This window comes from Pochonia chlamydosporia, chromosome 2 (assembly GCF_001653235.2).
Source record: "Pochonia chlamydosporia 170 chromosome 2, whole genome shotgun sequence".
NCBI lineage: Eukaryota > Fungi > Ascomycota > Sordariomycetes > Hypocreales > Clavicipitaceae > Pochonia > Pochonia chlamydosporia.
In genome coordinates, this window is record NC_035791.1 from 4,071,889 (window position 1) to 4,091,645 (window position 19,757).

At 49.8% G+C, this 19,757-nt stretch overlaps 7 protein-coding genes across 7 annotated transcripts; 2 read left to right on the forward strand and 5 right to left on the reverse strand.

The window, feature by feature from the left end:
• Positions 1-174: 174 nt before the first annotated feature.
• VFPPC_03309 (vacuolar calcium ion transporter) lies at positions 175-2,379 on the reverse strand (the record flags this gene model as incomplete). Its single annotated transcript, XM_018282825.1, has 5 exons — positions 175-208; positions 267-1,363; positions 1,424-1,619; positions 1,734-2,124; positions 2,193-2,379. 5 exons carry the CDS (start codon positions 2,377-2,379, stop codon positions 175-177), a joined length of 1,905 nt encoding a protein of 634 aa, XP_018147455.1.
• Positions 2,380-3,203: 824 nt separating this feature from the next.
• Positions 3,204-5,744, reverse strand: VFPPC_03310 (ankyrin repeat domain-containing protein; the record flags this gene model as incomplete). Its single annotated transcript, XM_022428320.1, has 2 exons — positions 3,204-4,405; positions 4,472-5,744. The coding sequence occupies 2 exons, from the start codon at positions 5,742-5,744 to the stop codon at positions 3,204-3,206; spliced, it is 2,475 nt and encodes an 824-aa protein (XP_022284605.1).
• A 622-nt stretch (positions 5,745-6,366) lies between these two features.
• On the forward strand, positions 6,367-7,239 carry VFPPC_03311 (hypothetical protein; the record flags this gene model as incomplete). Its single annotated transcript, XM_018282827.1, has 1 exon — positions 6,367-7,239. The coding sequence occupies one exon, from the start codon at positions 6,367-6,369 to the stop codon at positions 7,237-7,239; it is 873 nt and encodes a 290-aa protein (XP_018147457.1).
• Positions 7,240-7,649: 410 nt separating this feature from the next.
• Positions 7,650-9,770, reverse strand: VFPPC_03312 (sugar porter (SP) family MFS transporter; the record flags this gene model as incomplete). Its single annotated transcript, XM_022428321.1, has 5 exons — positions 7,650-8,389; positions 8,445-8,466; positions 8,525-9,026; positions 9,074-9,270; positions 9,336-9,770. 5 exons carry the CDS (start codon positions 9,768-9,770, stop codon positions 7,650-7,652), a joined length of 1,896 nt encoding a protein of 631 aa, XP_022284606.1.
• A 1,803-nt stretch (positions 9,771-11,573) lies between these two features.
• VFPPC_03313 (major facilitator superfamily domain, general substrate transporter) lies at positions 11,574-13,330 on the reverse strand (the record flags this gene model as incomplete). The annotated part of the gene is made up of 5 exons (XM_022428322.1): positions 11,574-11,738; positions 11,793-11,892; positions 11,948-12,279; positions 12,336-12,815; positions 12,869-13,330. 5 exons carry the CDS (start codon positions 13,328-13,330, stop codon positions 11,574-11,576), a joined length of 1,539 nt encoding a protein of 512 aa, XP_022284607.1.
• Positions 13,331-14,284: 954 nt separating this feature from the next.
• Positions 14,285-15,817, forward strand: VFPPC_03314 (microcystin LR degradation protein MlrC; the record flags this gene model as incomplete). The annotated part of the gene is made up of 1 exon (XM_018282830.1): positions 14,285-15,817. The coding sequence occupies one exon, from the start codon at positions 14,285-14,287 to the stop codon at positions 15,815-15,817; it is 1,533 nt and encodes a 510-aa protein (XP_018147460.1).
• Positions 15,818-16,006: 189 nt separating this feature from the next.
• Positions 16,007-17,623, reverse strand: VFPPC_03315 (benzoate 4-monooxygenase; the record flags this gene model as incomplete). The annotated part of the gene is made up of 2 exons (XM_018282831.1): positions 16,007-17,240; positions 17,316-17,623. 2 exons carry the CDS (start codon positions 17,621-17,623, stop codon positions 16,007-16,009), a joined length of 1,542 nt encoding a protein of 513 aa, XP_018147461.1.
• Positions 17,624-19,757: the final 2,134 nt, after the last annotated feature.

Here is a 19,757-nt window from a genome sequence, read left to right on the forward strand (position 1 = left end):
TGAGGCCAAATAAAGAAGTTCACCGGCGGCTTTCACTTGCATTGTTTAAATTGTAAGCTGAGAAAGGATGAGTTTGTGACTCAATGTAATTTCTTGGTCCACATACGTAATGTGTCGATCTGGTAATCGTATCTTTACTCAGTCCAGAGTTGCTTGGCAATAACATGTACACCCTTAAACTCTTTCTGGAGCGAAAAACGCCGCAAGTCTAGACGCCAGTCAGCAACACGCCCGATAGTTATCAACGCGAATCTCATGTCTCTTACCCTATGATACCATAGCAAGCACACATCAAAGCACCCTTCAAGCCACTAGTCTTCAATGTGCTACTGTTACTATTCAATATCAACAGATTCACCAACAGCACCGTGCCAACCAAAACGGTCATCTCGAAGATATTAAAAGTCAAGGAAAACTCGACTTGTAATACCCAGCCAGCGATCACAATCAGCGGTGCCAAGCAGAGGGCGATTTGAATGGACGAGCCAACAGCAACAGCAATTGCGAGGTCCAGCTTATTCGCAATCGCAACAGTCACCACTGTGACGTACTCTGAGATGTTGCCCACAATAGGCAGAATAATGAGACCAATGAATGTATGTGACAACCCGCTCTGCTGCGTTACATCGTCGATAGAAGTGACAAGAAGTTCGGCATTCATCGACATCAGGATCGACGAAAGGGCTAGCATGATCACTGATATTACAATTTCGACAATCGACCCTACAGGGGCATGCGACCCATTGAGTTCGTAGTCGCTAATATGTCGGTTATCCCTCAGAAGTTGTAATGATGTCAGGCCGGATCTTGCGAAAATTCGCTGATCTCTGCTCATTGATGACTCGCGGCTGATTTGCCGTCCGCTTGAAGCCCATGAGATGGAACGACCATGCCGGCTGGCGTGCATCAGTGGAAGATGTGAGTTTGGCACAGAACGTGTTGTGTCGGTTTCGAAACTGCGTCGTAGTCCTCGAGGGCGACGAGCGTCAGGACCTTCGTCGTCGTCACTATCGGCATCAGAGGTGAGTGAGCCGAGTTCGAACCTATTCGCGTCTCTTGTGACGCCGTTGTCCGCCGACAGGGCTGCATTCTCATCTGCAAATCGAATCGTACGAGGAGGTAGCACAAATGGTGTTACATTCCCAGTCCTACCAAGTTCGGAATGAAGGTCATCCTGCTGGCCTCTTTCGCCATTGAACGTCACGCGATAATAGTCGTCTTTGAATGGACCCTTGTTGGTTCTGACCTCGTGGATGAGGTAAATCACGTATATGCCAAGAACGAGAAGCGAAGATATTCGAGTCATCTTCAAGACAATACTTGCTGTTTCCTCTGCATGATCAAAGGCTCTGTCAAAGGCACTCTATGTGGTATTAGTATTCAGCCACGTTTTAATGAAAGGAGGCGAATGAGGGCAACTTACAGGCATGATAAAGGTAAATACGGAAACGAACAGCAAGCACGCTAAAAGTTGTGCTTCTGTCGTGTTATACAGTGGAATTGATCCGCCAGCGCTTGCTGCTAGGAGTGCCGATCCAAGAATTAGAAGCAAATTGACGAGAATGGATCCTAGAAGCGAAGCCTGAACAACACGGACGTGATTTTCGGCCAGGGCAACTCTATTTCCAGTTAGTTGCAGACAAACTAGATGCGGTCACATTTCTCCGAACCTACATTCTATAATCCAATTCATTAGCTTAAATTTCTCATTTTCAGGGGGTCGAGGCGCTTACAAGAGAATCAACTCCACTAGATTACCAAGGGTGATATTCAGCAAAGCCCCCAATGTGTCACCTGAGTGAGCAGCGATGCGCTCAGTGGCATCTGTCAGTATTGCCGAAAGTGGAATAATGGCGATTCCGTTCAAGATAAATATGGTCAATGAACCTGCTTCCACAAAGTAACAAGCCAAACCTATGGGGACAAACACCAAGAGGAGGTTCACCCGTGATGAGACCAAGATGCCATACACGACATCAGTCGTTGCATTATACCAGGTGTCATGGTTTGATGCGCCTAAATTCTCTTCACTGGGCGGTTGACGGGGTGCTTCGGTGTATCCGGTTCGTCTCGAGCGGAAGCCGATGGTAGTTGATTGGAGTTTATTGTTCATACGACTGACAACTTTTCAGATATAATTGGCACGTTAGCTAATGTCAACGGTTTTAAAAGGCTTTTGTATTTTAACAAACCTCTGCCGAGCCAATTTAAGGGGGATTTTGGTAGGGATTTGAAGTCAGAGACAGATGGCAGATCCAGCCCGTCAACGACACCACTCCGTCCGCCCGGATGGTCGTCATCACCGTCACCCTCGTTAATATACAAGCCACTGGTAGTCTGGCCATTTTCGAGGGCATTATGAGACACCGCTTCGTCCATAAATTATCCAAATGCAGAATGCAGAGCCAATAATTTAAAGTGAATCCTAAGCGTGCTTGCAGAAGCGTTGGTAATTGTGTTCAAGACGCACGAGGCAACGTGAGGACGGTGACACAAAGAGTTTAAATGAGATATACTTTGCTTGCATAATAGTAACACCACCATCGTAATGTCCGTCATCATCTTTTAGCCGGACATGGATTTCGTACCCAAGAAGCGGCCACACCCACCAGCCGCGTGGGGAGTCAACATCCAGGCAATCGCGCTTCCTTCTTGGGTGTATTACATTAAATATTGAGCTGACAGGCACTAGGGTATATTGACAGCCTGCAATTGATCAGGCGCATGGTATGGAAGCGGAGTCGTCGGGAGGGAGCCATTTGAGATGTAAAGTGATATGGCCGAAGAAGGGGTAGAGTCGCGTGCGACTTCGGACCTATTCCCATTGACAGGTTGAGGTCTACGAATCCATCCAATGAATCATGAAGATTATATCTTGGCATGAACAGTTGGATAGAATTACAGCCTGTGGTGAAAAGTATTTGCCCACATCCAAGTATACACCACATATCGCGATATATCGTAGCACACAACGATATGCGATACCTTTACCAGTGTGAGTAATTTTGACCCCCCACAGTACGTACTAGTAGATCGTTGTGGCCGAGTTTGTGTTGTGGGTGATCGTTGAGTGGCCGATTGGGAAACTTTCCCTGCAAGACGAAGTGGGATTTCCAGATCGCATAACCTCGAGTGTTATAGATCTTTTTGATACACGAAGGCGAGTTCCCGTCAACGCAGTGAAATACTCTACACCCAGCTCCTCATCCAGGCAGCCGGAAAGCCTGCGATATTGCACTAAGAATCTGCAAAGGATTCGCATTCGGGTTCTCCTCCCACATCAGCTTCGGAGAAAGAACCTTGAGACCATTTCGATCTCGACAGATTTGCTCCAACAGCCGCCCCATTCCCCGCGTACTCCGCAGTCTGCGCTCCTTGGATCGATCCAGCCATTCTCGCTTCTGTCCCGGTGACCAGTGATTCGTCGTATTCAGAAACGCAAGGACCATGGCCGCCATGCCGACAGCAACGGGGGTGGAAACCGACGTCCCGCTCATTTTGCGATATCCTCCGCCGAGATTTGTTGGCCATTGACTACACACGTCTTCGCCGTGGGTTATAAAGACGGGTAAGTCTCTGTTACCGCTTGGCGCAAACCGCGAAAGGGTGTTTTGCTCGTCGCCGGATGTGACGCATATGGCCAGGTCACGGTCTCGAGCGGGCCATGAGATGGCTTCTCGGTTGCCGTGGTTGGCTGCGGCGGCAAAGACTATTATTCCTTTGTGGTTTGCATCCTCCAGTGCTTGAGTTAGGTCGTAGGAGCTTTCATATGAAAATCCTAAAGAGAGGTTGATGATATCGACGCCTTGGTCTATCGCCCACTGTAATGCCTCCTCGACTGGCCTTCGACCCTTTCTTCTTGTTCTCTCACTCTTAGAATCGCTGTGTGCTGATGTGCTGAGGCTTTCGCTGGAACTTGTCTTTGCGATATACAACTCTGCCCTGGGAGCAATTGCTAGAATTATACCAGCAATGTGTGTTCCATGGCCAACTGTATCTTGTACGTCCTCCTCTTCACCAGGGCCACCAATGAAGTTCCTGCATGCTTTGATCCTGTCTCTTTGTGGCCGCTCGGTCAACTTACTGGCAACACGCTGCCCGATTTTAGTATGTCGCCGCGGTGGAAGTCGAAAGTCCTCATGTGCCAGGTCGATGCCGGTGTCAAGAATCGCGATTTTCACGGGACCAGACCACTCGGGACTGCTCTTGTTGTTGTCGTCTTCGGGACTCCATTGGATTCTTTCGTACCAAGTTCGCTCTAAATCTTGGAAGAGCTTCTCTATGGTTCCCGAGCTGTCAAGAGTGTAAGTCATTATGTAAAGTACAAGTAAGGGAGGAACCAACTTTTTTGGTGATGAATCTGAAGAAGTAGCTGTTGTCGCATCGCTTAAAGCGTAAAGTTCCCCTATTCACGCATATTAGCCAGCTAAGAACAAACAAACCGCAATCGGATGTAGGAAATATGAATCACCTTCCAGCTCAGAACTGTCACTTCTCGCTGGCGAAGGATCTCTACTCGGGCCAGGCCGCTTCGGAACATGCAGCGTACTAGTCGATGATTCAGGGCTATTCTTTTGGCTATTCTTTTCGGCCCGGGGGACCATATCTCTGGGAACATGTCGAAAGGTTGGCAGCAGGTTGACCAAAGTGTCACCATGCCGACTAGCCAATGTCGCAGCATCGTAGCCATCGCTACTCTGCAGCATAGTGTTGGGTTTATACAACAATAGAACTTTGAGGACTTCAACATGATTATACTTGGATGCCAGCATGACAGGGGTCCATTTCCCTTTTGTCAGGCAATTGACATCCGCGCCATGCTTAAGGAGGGTTCGGGCAGCTTCAGTCGATCCAAATTTCGTCGCAGTATGCAGCGGTTGCCATCCACTTTCATTCTTGGCCAGAACTAGACGATGATCCATGTGTAATAGGTAAATCAAGGCCCCTGCCATGCCTTTCTCAGCAGCTTTGTGCATGGCCTTGGGCAAGTTCGGGTTGACTAAATCGCCATCGATGCAAGACAGGAACTGAGGCTTAGCCTCTGCCGTGTTACACTTCAACATGTGTTGGAACTTGTGGCGATCCTCCTTTTGAAACTTAATCATAATGTCTTCCGGCGATATGCCCAGGTTATTCTTGGCACGGGATGATGCTCCATGCAACAGCAGTAGACCAGCGGCCGTCAGACACTGGAATCTGACAGCAAGGTGCAATGCTGTGTCTCCATCGAGGGTTTTGGCATTGCAGTTTGCCCCTTTATGAAGCAGTTGCAAAATGATATTCGGGGATTTGAGTTCAGCTGCGGCGAGATGGAGGGCAGTCCATCGCTTTCGGTTATCTGACTTGACGTCGTCTCTGGTTTGAGCTTCAAGATCTGCACCGCGCTGCAACAAAATGGCAACAACTTCCCTCTGTCCAGCCTCAACCGCAAGCATGAGAGCCGACCATCCCCAGCGAGTGGCTGTTATGGCATTGATATCAGCGCCTTTGTCGAGAAGCTCAACCACGAGACTTCGCATCCCCAGCTGCGCGGCGTTATGGAGTGGCAAGCGACCCTTTTTCCTGCCCCTGTAGTCTTTGACACTGATGCAATCTTCAGGGTATAATTTGAGGAGCTCCTTTGCGAGGTTTGATGACTTTTGTGAGATGGCCAAGTGAATCGCAGCGCCTCTGTCCTCCTTCGTGTCGTCGGGTTTCAGGCTGTTAGCCCAGAGAAACTCAGATAGTTCTTTGGAAGGCTGCATTTTCGACAGCTTGGCGACCGAGATGCGCCGGATGGAGGACGAAGAAATTGCCAACGAGTGACGAAAAACTGAGTGATAACGTGAGACTCGTCAAGGCAAGCCTCATCGCGACTTTTGCCTACAGCTGATGATCGTGAGGCGGGGGAATTAGCCAATCACTAGTCTGATCAGTTGACATCTTACTTGCAGCAAGGATCCGCCTGGCCACAGCCAGGAGGAGTCAGCTTGTGTTCAAACATCATCTGCGGAACGAGAGAAATGCTGTGGTCAGCTCATGTCATGCAGGAAACTGAAGAGAGCATGACACGTCATCGATGAAAAGGTATTCAGTACCGCGTCCTGCTTCACTTTGCAAATTGTCTCGAACCCTTAGGCTGACTGCAGTGCCAGACAAGAGACGGCTTACTCTACCCAGGCAGCTGACAAGTTGCCTTGAATCCTCCAGTCTCACGAGCCAAGTTTATTCTTGCTTGTATCTGTCCCAAATGATTGTTTGACTTGGATACTACACAACACCCACTAAAGAATATTTTACAAACACAGCGTCGATCAGGAAGGCAGCCGCCATCTGAACGGCGTAAACGACTAGTTCCCGCGGTCAACAAAGCCACAAAGTCAAACAATGCCTTTCAAAAACAAGGCCAAGAAATATTGGATCGTTCCACAAGAGTCGCTCTGTCCGGAAGACCTACCTCTAGGAAGCATCTTGACAACACCCAACAATACCATTGATGTATTGAATAGGAATACGGTGGAACTGATTGACCCATCCCTCATTATTAAGGAGCGAGAACAGGTTAGCAAGAGTTTAACCGAAGCCATATCAAATGGATTCGGTATCAACTTTGAAGCGTCGTCAGCCCTCGCTGCGATAATTGGAGGCGCGCCCAATGTCGGGGCAGAGTGGTCAAGAGGTTCAGAAGACAGCATCGAAGCAACGAGAGTCAGAGCACAACATTTCAGCCCATCCGACGAATACGCAGACAGAGCCCTCCGTGCCCACAAAGTATCAGAATATGTCGGACGGTCCTTTTTCACGGCCGCTGTGTACATGATTGTGGGTGTTGCCATTGCCAGCACGGTGACTCGAAAGGCTGGCAAATCTCGCAATCTAGGGCTGAAAGGCGGTGCGGGGATCGGTCCGCCTGGAACTGGGATTGAAGTATCTGCGGACCTGTCGACAAATCGAGAGACAAAGTCGAGCTATCAGGATGCTGTGGAGGAGGATGTTGTGTTGGCGTATCGATTGAGACGCTTTCGATACTCCAAGATGCGCGATAAGATTACCAAGAAGAAGGAGGACGAGACAGACCATGCGCGGTATGGCCATGATCCAGATGCCTCGGGTCCTGAAGAGGATGAAGACGATGAGGCTGGTTTCGTTCCCGTCTTCTCGTATTTCGAGGACGACGATTTTGTCGCTAGTGGTTCCGGGTCGGCTGGGTTCACCGAGAATGCGGAGGATGATGACTCGGACGAGTCAATGGAGGATTGAGATATAACAATAAGTTGACGAGCGGTGTTGTGAAGGGAATGTTCAAACAGGCTATACGACAGGGGAGGTTCATGACCAAGGCTCCTTTCCTACTGCGAAATATTTCATAAGAATAGAAACAGCTATTCAAGAATGATACAAGTACAACGCACTGCTTCGACCGACATGGCGGGAATGATGCAACGAACTAGGTAATCATATGGATTGACATCTTCCTGTACATCTATAGCTACAACCTCGCAAGCACTATTCTTGGAAAAGGCTGCTCTACAATAGTGTCGCGAATACCCTTTCATCGCACTATCATGCAAACAGCCACAATTGGATGATTCGCATCTAATTTCGCCTTTATTCCCACCCACGTAGCCCATATTACCTTGCATTCCATTTCCAACCTTCCACCAAGAGCCTTAAGTCGAATGCGCCCCAGAAGGAACTTCTTTATGTTGCGCAATCGGCTCAGTTTTGTCATTTGGGGGCGCCTGGTCCTCTGCAAACTGATACAGCGGCGGGAAAGAAGCAACATCCTGCCGAAGAACATGCTTGTTGAGATACCACGGTAACTTCCTGAGATAGTACCCACCGTGCTCTCTATTCTTCATGCTGAACACGCTATCCAGCTCCTCCAAAGTAAGGTTCTTCGTCTCCGGTAGGAAGAAGTAGCAGAAGACCCAGCCGAACAAGTTCCACGCCGCATACCAGCAGAACGCCCCGGTGTTCCCGTAAGCCTCCACAAGAGCCGGCCAGCTGAAGCTGATGATGAAGTTGAAGCCCCATGTGATTGCTGTACTAGAAGACATGCCAATATCACGAATGTGGAGAGGGAATGCTTCAGCACTATATGTAAACGGTACGGGACCTTCGCCTGGGGAATATACAACCATGAACAGGTAGAGTCCCGTCGTGACGCATGCCAGCTGGGCGCGACCGGGGATGAAGAATGAGAATCCGGTGAATAAAAGACACAACGCCATTAGTGGGAAAGTGGTTAGCAATAGGTTTCGACGTCCGAAAGTGTCGATTGTGTAAATTGCGGGAATGGCAAAGATCCAGTTGATCAGGCCACCACCCATAGACGCCAGCAGAGCTTGAGAGCGATCGTACCCGGCATTTTGGAATATACTGGTAGAGTAATAGGCGATGACGTTGACTACGAGGTTAAGTTAGCCAAGTCTCATAGTTGAGCACACACTTTAGCGACTCACCTCCACAGAATTGTTGCATAAACTAGCAGCATAGATGTCAGTCTCCCGAAGAATCTGAATATGAAGCCAGATGTACATACCATGGTAAACCATGCGCTTTGAGCAGCACGGCGATTTCTTCTAACAGTAAAAAACTCTTTAAACAGATTTCTACCCTGTCTTTCTTTTCTTTCAATCTCTAAAAGCTTGTACGCATAGTACATATCGCGAGTCGCCTGTACGGGATGATGTCGCAGACGAAGCATCGATCTAAGCGCCTTGTCATATTTCCCTTTCTCCATATACCATCTCGGACTTTCCGGGCAAAAATATACTTGAAGCATGACAATAAGAGGCGGAATAGACGTAGAACCAAGCATCCACCGCCATTGCGAGTGTTCTCCCAAGAAGTCGGTATGTTGGAAGGCAACTGACACGACGAATCCAAGGCAGATTCCGAATGCTGTCCACATCTGCCACATCATGGTGAGAGCTCCTCGGATAGTTTTCGGCGTGGACTCAGCAGAATACACGGGTGTAGTGCTAGACTTTGCGCCAACGGCGAACCCAAGCATAAATCGAGCGGCGAGCAGGTTGCCGAAACTTGAATTGTTAGCCACATGTTGAGTATCTTGGATAATGGGACTTACGAATCAGCCACTGCCATCCAAATGCCGGTGACTACAGACATGAAGCACGAGATGAAGATGGTGAATCGTCGACCGCCAATTTTGTTCAGAATTGGATTCGTCCAGCACCCGATGAGAGCGGAGCAGAGGTACGGAGCGCCATTCATTAGACCTTGTAGCAAAGGGTCTCTCAGATTAAACTCTTCGTAATAGAATTCCTGTACAATTGTAAGCTACGTCCACAAACAGGGAATAACGAACCAGCCTGTAGACGGTTTCGTACCTGAGCGCCATTAACGGCTGTTTGATCCATTCCCTGGACAATGGCCGAACCAGCGCAGAGAGTGCAGAGAAAGTAAAGCATGAACGGTTGACTCCATCTATTAGTGACTTCCCGTCTTAGTATGCTTTTCTCTTCCTCGTTGAGGATATCAATATGTTCGAAGCCATCTTTGGTGTTCATAACCTGTGCGATCAACGCACCCTTTCGAAAGTCGTCTCGATTGTCAGTCAGACCTTTTTCTTCAACAAATGCATCAACATCGGCAAGAAGTTGATCTCTGGTCATTCCAACGAGAGGATTCCGAAGAAGGGCAGCCGTAGAAGGCTTGCGCTCATTGGTGAAGTTGTCAGAGTCATCGCCATTGCTGGAATTGCGCCGGAATGCCGACTTTTCTTCCTCGTTGGGAGACTCAATATCTGTTCTTGGAGCTGGCATCTTGGGTTTCGGTAACTTCGTATCAATGCGAGAACGCGAAACAAAGTATGGATGTTAACGACGCTGTAGCAAGTCATAAATCAACAACAGCGAGGGGTCCTGATACTTGGCGGCCCAGTCGACAGAGTGTGCCAAGTTACAGAGTTGGAATTTTGGACAGTTTCAAGAATCTGGGGTTACGTCCCAATTATCTACTTGGCTTTATACTACTAAATACTTGCAAGCTTGGGGTTTGCGGAGAAACTGGAGTCGTTCGGCGGGTAAGAGGCAAGACGTATCTGCCAAGAGTGATATTTCCCCGTTGCATTCATCCCGTTCAACATAATGAAACTGTTCCAATGGCTGTTTCCATGTGGAGATAGAAACACCAAGTGGATAAACTTAGGTCTCGGCATCAGCATGGTAAACTGAATTCATTGTGGTGATAACCGCCAAGAGTTGCCGGAAAGGATAGAGGTTGAGAGGCATTCAGGTCATCACACTGTGAGCGGCATAATGATGCAAGGACGATCAGCCAAGAACTAGCCACTGACGCGTACAATCATTGTCGAAACGATGATACACCTCCTCTTTTGTGTTTGCTTAGTTATATGTGAAAAAGCATGCGATACCTGGAGGCGCAGACATTGAAGCCCAATCTTGTGAGTCGCAACAGAGAGATAGACATAAGTCCAAGTCGAACAAAAGCCACTTATTAGGTCATCGAATCTACTGAATCCATATTCGGCGACGAGAACACGACTCACGCCAGTCAATTTGGCATCTCCAAGCTCCATGTCTTGATGATGAATGCCAAGCGTCAGTCTCCAAAACGCCAAGTACAAATGGCCCACATGCGATGAGAACGGCGGCACATCGAACTGTTTCCAAGACAAAACAGAGTCAAGAATTCTGCTGCCTGATGGTATAAGCTTAAATGCCTTAAGCTTATTTGTCCACATGGCTTGGCCTCCCCATTGCCGAGATCTTGGCCAACTTTCTGTTCTCGGCGGCCCATCACGGTCGTACGCCACTTCCCTTTGGATTTGGCTCCGGATCGAGATTGTGAACGCTTGGCCGTCCCAAGACCAAGTCATTTCGTGATGTGGCACACGACTCTCTGGTGTAATTGGATGTTGTTGAAGCGGGAAGCTGAATTAATCTATGGCCTGGAAATCAACAAGTTTTGTTATCCCCGAGCCCCGGATGGCCAAGAACGTCTCGGTGTTTACGCCAAGAGAAGAATACGGCTGCCTTGTCTCAAATTCTTCCCACACCGGGGACAGAGCATTACTAATATTTATGTTTTATTTTTGAGAGTTTGACAGCCAAGACGGTTGAAAACGGACGACTCTCACCCTACGGTGATACGAGAAAGACCATTTATTGACTGCCGGGGCGTTTGTGGAATAACACCATCCCGAAGTCTTTGCAGCCTTGTTAGAAAACAGTGAATGCCATTCAATCGTATGATCGGCCGATCGCAACGAGGCTCAAACATCACCGACCGGGCATCTGTATAAGCTCAGTGTATAACAGCTTGAATGGGGTTCTGAGCCTATTATTTACAATGTAACGAGATGCCAGGCATGTAAGCATCTAATACAGCCAATGTCCCATGCAGCGTGGCTTTACGCAAATGTCACACGGCATGCATCCTTCGCTCTCATGAAAAGCCATCAGATTGAACTATTTTTGTGACTGTGTTCCAAAGCCGGAGCTAGGACTTCACTCAATACCAAATTTTCATTGCACACAACGACTCCTTCTCAACACTTCCGCATTGCATTGTGCACCAAGGCCATAAAGACTTATACTTGTTGCTTACTCTGCCTGGTGCTGCAGCTGCTTCTCAATTTGAACCACATCAACCGTCTCCCGCCCCTTCCTCACATCCTCCACATTTGGCACATTCGAACGCTTTTTACCTTCGAAGAGCGCATCAATCTCTTCCAGAGTTTTGCCCTTTGTTTCGACCCAAAACACAGCCTAAGCCAGATTAGTATACATTCGTGACCACCAAGCGGACAGTGTATGACTCACAATGAGGGCAAATGTGACAATGTCCCACGATCCGTTAATCATGTACATCTTCCAGCCAATATTTTCAATCCCAATTGGCATGACGAAGACGAGCAGCATTCTACACGATGTTAGCCAAAGGGGGGAATAGGGTTTCGAACGTCCAAGATACTCACGCAAGACCGTTGAGAGTGAACTGCGAAAACGCAACACCGTTCGCTCGGGTAGGATAATCCATCACTTCTGGTGGGTAGAGTGTAAGCAGGGGCGTCCACGCAATGGAGTAAAAGCCCTGGAACAGAAACATGACCGCCACGTCGCCGTAGATAAGGCTGTTGGACGCCCCGTCGGGGTCATCGGCGTAGAGCTTTGAAAGACCGCCGATGATGAATAGACAGACAATCAGGAGCCCTTGAGAGAGGAGGGCAGTAGATTTACGTCCCCATGAGGCAGCGAGCTGTGTGCCTACCAAACAGCAAGCAAGACACCATACATTCAGAACAACATTCTACATCACATTAGCCACGATTTTCGGGGATATCTTGGCCAGAAACGGTAACTCACAGCCTTAAGTTGATCGTCGGAGCTTTTTACACCAGCTGTGTCGAGCTCATTCCCAAGATAGTACGACGCAATAATGTTACCGGCGATGCATGAAAATGGTCCAGCCGAGCCACCGATCAGAACTCTCTTCCTCGCCACAGGGTTCTTTACGATTTCCTTTGGGCTCATCGTTCGGCCCTCCTTCTTCTCCCAGTCCAAAGTGTCAACAATCTCCTTGTAGACGGTCATGACAACCGGGTCGGTTAGATTACCATCGGCATTGGTCTGCGCAACAACAAGGCGGGCATCTTCGTATCGATCCTGGCGAATTAGCCATCGGGGCGATTCGGGGACAAATGGTAAGATGACAATGCAAATGAGGGAGAAGACGCCTTGCAGCAAAGATGGGCAGCGCCATGCCCATGTGGACTCCCATTTGCCAGTGCCGAGTGTGATGCCAGCAGCAATCAGAGCGCCAATGTAGTAAAAGTTGTTCAATAGCTGTTTCATATAGTCAGTTGTATGCTATTCAAACGGTGAGCGAAAGGACATACACCAACGCCCCAAGCACGCCAGCGGCTTGGGAAAGTCTCACTTAGATACACTGGCGCAGCGACATTGCTAATTCCAGTTCCAAATCCGAGAATAATGCGAGCCACTACGAACATGGCAATATTCTGGGCGGCTGCCTGCAGAATTATGCCAACGATGGCGATAATAGATGCCCAGAAGAGCGTTGGTCGTCGGCCCAGCCTGTCAGACATTATACCTCCCACCATGGGGCCAAAGAAACCTCCGATAAAGACTGAGGCCGTGTTGAGTCCCTGTGTCGCAGAGGTGAGATTGAAGTACTCGGTATAAGAAGGCAGGATATTCAGGCCGTTGAGCATAGATCCGTCGTAACCACCAGTGGTAGACTGAGCCACAGAGCAGAGCATGAGTAAGACAGACAAGGTAGATGTCGACTCTGGAACCCACGAGGGGAGCCACGTCCCTGAAGGTGTTGAATGCAACATTTCGAGATCAACCTATTCCTGGAATATCGTGATGCGGTTTTCTGCAACCCAAGACAACTGTCCGATGCAGGTGTAGAAGCAAAGCGCGTCGTCTAATTATGTCTGACAAAAGATAAAGCCAAGTTACACTCGGAAATCGGCACCGTCAGAGCTTCATATTCCGCCTTCGGCGTCTTCCATTAAGCCAAACTGACTAAGAATGGGGGACATGATGGGGGGTTATCTAGCAAGCTCCCACGACGACATGGCAAATACGACCTTCCATCAACGGCAACTCGGCAAGGCGGATAATTGAAACCACGAGGACTAGTGAAGCGCGGGGCCAAGAGACAGTCTGGCGTTCAGCCAGGACTGGCTAGTATCTCACCTTCTCCTCACAGAACGGTCAAGCTCTATGAGACTCTTATAACCCCCCCACGGCTGTTGGGTCTTGTGAAGGCGATGATCCGCAGCGCTTGTAGGGAGGCTTGCAGGAGGCGTGGGAAAGCCACCCGGCGCGGCGCCGAGAACGGGACTTGGAGAGGATGTGGGATGTGGAGACTGCGGAGAGTGACTTGTGATTGTCTGGGTGGTAGTGGTGCGGTTGAATGGTTCCCAAAACGAGTCCATGGAGTTTTTTGGTGGTTGACATGATGATTGTATGGAAATGCGTTGTGATGACGGGTATTTTTGGCACAAGACTTGGACTTTGACCCCGCGCAGACTTCCTGCCCGGTTGCATTTGCATGTCACTTCATTTCATTTCCCCCACACGCGACATCCGTCGGGCAATTTCTCGAATATCCGTTTGTCATTGTTTGACCCCATGCTCTTCATCGTCAAACCACACATATCGGTATAAGACGAGTATGGCCAACACACAGCCTCTCATGCCACCGCAGCCTCTCAAGTGAAACATCCAACACAAGGCCATCACTCTAGTCGCGTAAGCGTAAGCTTAATTCAGCTGCAACCATGGCTCGACGCCCCATCATTGCAGTCGCCGGCCTCGCCTGCGAGACATCAACCTTCACTCCATCACGCACTCTAGCCCCCGCATTTCACCCCAAAAGAGGCGACGAGATTATCCAGCGGTACCACTTCCTCCACGATGACCAGCCAGTTGGTCGAGATGCAGAGTGGAAGGGTGCGCTGATAGGACACGCCCTCCCAGGAGGAGTAGTAACCCGCGATGGATTCGAAACGTTAACAGCCGAGATCTTGACCCGGCTCCAGGGCATTGTTTCGCAGGGCAAAATAGACGGGCTGTGGTTTGACATCCACGGCGCAATGGTTGTAGAGGGGATGGATGACATTGAAGCAGAGCTGCTGCGACGAATTCGCCATGTCATTGGCCCCGATGTCATTGTCTCGGCATCGATGGATCTTCATGGCAATGTTTCCAGGGAACTAGCTCACATGTGTGACCTGATTACTTGTTATCGAATGGCGCCCCATGAAGATGCCCTGGACACAAAGGAGCGGGCGTGCCGAAACCTAATTGACGTGTTGACGTCGAAACCACCCGGCACAAGACCGCTGAAAGCCTGGATTCCCATCCCCATCTTACTACCAGGAGAGCAAACTTCCACGCGTATCGAGCCAGCAAAGCATATATACGCCGCTGTTCCAGACGTCGAAGCAATGGACGGCATCATCGACGCAGCAATATGGGTGGGCTACGCCTGGGCAGACGAGCCTCGAAACCGAGCCATCATCATGGTCACAGGGTGGGACAAAGACACGATCGCCAAGGGAGCAGAACGACTAGCAAACTTGTTCTGGGATGCGCACGCTGATTTCAAATTCGTAGCACCCACCGGCTCCTACGCAGAGTGTCTCGATGCAGCTGTTAAATCACCCCCCGAGCAAAGACCATACTTCATTTCTGACTCTGGCGATAACCCTACGGCCGGTGGCTCAGGCGACGTAACCTGGGGATTGACACAGCTCCTCAAGCGTCCCGAGTTCAAGGCCCCTGATTCAGGCTACACAGTCATATACGCCAGTGTCCCGGGACCAGAAGCCATCGCCACGGCTGTGAAGGCAGGTATCGGCGCGACCGTCACGGTAACTGCGGGCGCAGAGGTCGACAACATTCACGCACCGCCCATCACGATGACCGGCAAAGTCCACTCCATCAAGCATGGTGATCGGGATGCTGTGACGGAGGTCGTCCTGCAGGTTGGCTGTGTGTTTGCCATTCTGACAAAGTTGCGGAAGCCGTATCACAAGGAACGCGACTTTACGGAGCTGAATCTTAAGCCGCGGGAGGCGGATGTTGTTATCGTGAAGATTGGGTACTTGGAGCCGGAGCTCTACGACATGTCCAAGGGGTGGATGTTGGCTTTGACACCTGGGGGTGTTGACCAGGATCTGGAGAGGTTGGGGCACCATAGGATTCGGAGGCCGATGTGGCCGTTTGACAAGACGTTTGAGAAGGAGCCTGATTTGAAGACGAGGTGGATTTCTGCATCTAATGAGGCTTTAGACGGACCTGATGAGTAGGCTTGGGCAGTGGAGAGAGCATAGAGATGAGATTGTATGAAGGTGTGGTATTCCAAACATGGCTTTGGTGTGTATATATTCTAAAAATCAGCCTTGCTACACCTAAGCTTCGCTACACCAACCTACGTAGCGGCGCCCTCCTGAAGCATATATCCAACTGCCTTTTTCGTATTTCAACATATTCGTACACTACCTGTATGACAGGCCGACATCCAAGCCCAAAGGCTTCCGCAGAAACCCTTCCCTAGTTTCCATAGGTCCCTGACGAAGCGTAACCGCATACCGTCTCGCCCAAGTAGCAGCAATAAGCTTCATCTCCATCTCTGCCACGTTCCGTCCAACACAGGATCTTGGTCCGTGGCTAAAGGGGATGAATGCATTCTTTTGCCTGGCCGTGACGTTCTCCCATCTCTCGGGCTTGTATTCCTCCGCATCATCTCCCCAAATCTCCGTCGAGTGGTGAATCGTATATGTAGGTACGCTGAGAACAGTACCAGGGGGAAAGTAGTGGCCACGGATAGTAATTCCAGGAGAGTCCAGTGGGATCTGGCGCGGCAGTCCGATGCCAGATGTGCAGTGGTGACGCAGTGCTTCATCGATAACCCAGCCTAGGTACTGCAGGTCACGAACCATATCATACGTGGGAACATCGACATTTTCAGGAATTGCAGCGTCAAGTTCCGCCTGGAGTTTCTTCAACACACGCGGGTTACGGACTAGGTAGTTCATGAGGGCACATGATGAATTGGACGTCGTGTCGCTTCCAGCAATCAACTGGGTGAGAGCCTCGGCAGTCAGCTCTTCACGGCAGAGAGGCTCGCCTTTATCGTCTTTGCCCTCCATCAACCGAGCAAGCAGGTCCTTGCGCTCCACGTCTGGGGGATTTTCGACTCGGCTCTTGACTCGAGCGATGGCAATACCTGCGAGATTCTGCACTGCTTCCAGGCCCTTGCTGAAAAATGGATCAGGGAGCATGGATGCATAGGGCTTCAGCTGCGGGTAGCAGCCCAGTGTTGCGCTCACCTCTCCTCTTCGATTGAGAATCTCAATTGCAGGAGCGTACTCTGGCGGGCTATCCGGGGATGATCGAATCTCGGCAACATCTGCGCCTTTCTCCAGCATTCCGAATGGCGCGCCAAAGGCTAAATCGCCGATAACGTCAAAGGCGAGAAAATTGAACCACAGCAACGAGTCGAGATGCGCCTCTGACTTGCCGTCCTTCGTTTTGTGTGGGCTTTGCTCAATCAGCTTGTCAAGCTGCTTTACGAACAAGGCAAGGTTTTCGTGGATGTACGGCTCGAACTGAACAACCGACTTTGTCGAGAAGGTATGAGAAACCATCTTTCTCTTCCTGGAGTGTTCATGTCTATCCCGTGTGTTGAATAGGCCACGGCGAATAGAGACAAAGGCGTCATAAAACTCGCTAATTTTGACTGTCAGTGCCATGATCTGCCGTGTTGACATTGATATGTGCCAAGGGGGTTGTCAGGTTACTTACGCTTTCAAAAAGCCATTGCCGTGACCGTAAATTGTCTGGATGGCCTCATCATCCGCGATACTGACATGATTCGGCTGAATGCGAATGACTTGTCCAAGCTTGGTGTGGTATTCATCCACAGTTTTGTATCGATTTCCACGTCGGCAAACGCCCAATAACCAAAAGTTCGAAAACTGCGCACCAAACGGCGCAGGAATCCCACGCAGGTTTCCATTCGTCACAAAGTAGTCGAATAGATACGAGAACAATACCAGGCCCAGAACTGCCGGGATCGCCCATGGCGAGAGTGCGTACTCTATCAGGGCCATGTCGAAGCTTCCACTAGTGGTTGCTGAGGCTGAAGTCGCACAGCGTGCGCTGAGTCTGACCGCGCAAATTCCAAGATATAGACTCTGGACTGTCTAGCTGTCCCAGCGATGGTTCAACGGTCCGATAGGTCCAATGTTGCCTGAATGTGGTGGTTACCGTCAGTACGATGGGCGGCGGTCAAAGTTTGTCCTGCTTTTTAAGGCACAACCAGACAGCTAAGACGGCCCATCGCAAACCAAAACGGCAACGTCATATTTATATGAGTCTGGTGGCTGGCCCTTTATTGCCAATTCTACTCCGTACCCCGCATACTATCATTCTCTCCAAATTGTCTGGGTCTCTGCTGGTGTGCTTCCGTACGGCCCGCTCTCTCGGCTGTCAAAACAGGAACCATAGCGGGAACATTGGGCGAGACGATGCATCACACCTTGGCTAATGAATCGTCTTGTCTGGAGAAGGGAATATTCATCCCCAAGTCCCGATCTTGGCTAATGCCAAAGGTGTGACTGGCCAATTGATTTCACCATCCCCACACCCATCCTCGCACCACGCGGGGAATCATTTGGAGCCAGGCCAGACGGAAGGATGGAAAAGGTGGGCTCGCCGGGAATGGGAATCGGCAAGCCTTTTCTCAGCGATGTGCGTCCATGACACTTAAGGTGATGATCCGAAGGGTAGGAAGCTCGTGGCCACGGAGTCCATCAACGGCATTTTGAAGGCGTCCCTGAATCCACCAGCTGCTCGTGCTTCGCCCATTCTTGTGGCTGGAGGCGGAGATGGGGTGACGTGGGTGATGTCAAGTGTCCGAAAGCCAATCTGAGTTGGGAATTGTTCAGGAGGCGGTGTCGATTCCGTCAGGAAATGTAGGTAATGTCTCTATTCCCGCATACTGCCACGGGAACTCGCCCCAGGGTTGGATTTGTTCATTCCAGGTCGTGATGCCGTGTACCTTCCTTCTATGTTGCTACTTCCGAAGTCGAGCTCCACGGCAGCTTGGTCGGTTCGGTTCACTACACCAGACTAACCCACCACGAACTCGGTAGACCGGACCAAACGGGCACCAGTGAGGCATCTACGCTCCGACCATTCCTGCTTGGTGTTGCAAAAGACGGCTTATGCACATAGTCCATTTCAAAAATTCAGCTACCTTTGCTAGACGCATATCACGATGCCATTTAGGCCAATTCCTGTTTGGTCTCCAGCAGCTGTAGGGTAAGCCTTGTCCAACATGGGCGATGTCCACGTCAATTTTGGCTGCGTTTTCGCGCGATCCCAAGCTTGCCCCTTTGGTTGTGAGTACTCGTATTCCACCAAAATTTTCGTTTGGTCTTCAAGCACTATCTTCTGCCGGCACACGATGGGCTGCAAGGAGTAGCCAGGAAGGTTTTGGCGAACGACCAGATACCTGGGCTAGACAAGAGGACTTACAATCATCCAGTATCAACTCTCCCATACCTTTTTAATAATAAGAAACTGGAATCCGTCAGAACTGATGGATGTGAGTACCCTTTGCCTCGTCTTGTGTTCACAAAGGTCTCACGCCAGACGCGACAGTGGATAGTCTATATCAAAATTTGTGCATAATCGATATGTGCAGATGGCTGCTCAATGAAATACTTGGCTCATTGACATCAAAACCTCCCAAGGCTTGGGAAATATGTACGCTAAAATGATCCTTCTGAATGTTGGCTTGCAATTTGTTGATTTGTACAGGGATCGGATCATTCCCGACGGTTGGAAACAACCCGGCATAGGTTACAATCGGCAGGTTGAATCGTCGCTGTGACCTTGGCAAATGATCGCAAATTCACTAGTGCCCGACTGAAAGAAATCATCACATTTCTGACAACTCTGTCGAAATTAGCCTCCACCAACCAGACTCGCCATCTATCTCGCTGTAAGTAACGACATCAAGCAACTTGGAGTTGGACACTATCGGCGTGTGCCGTCGCCAGGCATGTGAAGTGGATGCTCAGCAAGGGTGTTCCACAATCTGAAGTTCTCCTTGGTGTGGGGAAGTTTGACAACTCAAGTCGAGTGGATTTTGCTCACCAGAGTTTAGGTGCTTTTGTATCGAAATTGATGTTGTTCTCATGGCCCATTGAGCGGTTGCTACGTTAGAATAGGGCCTGG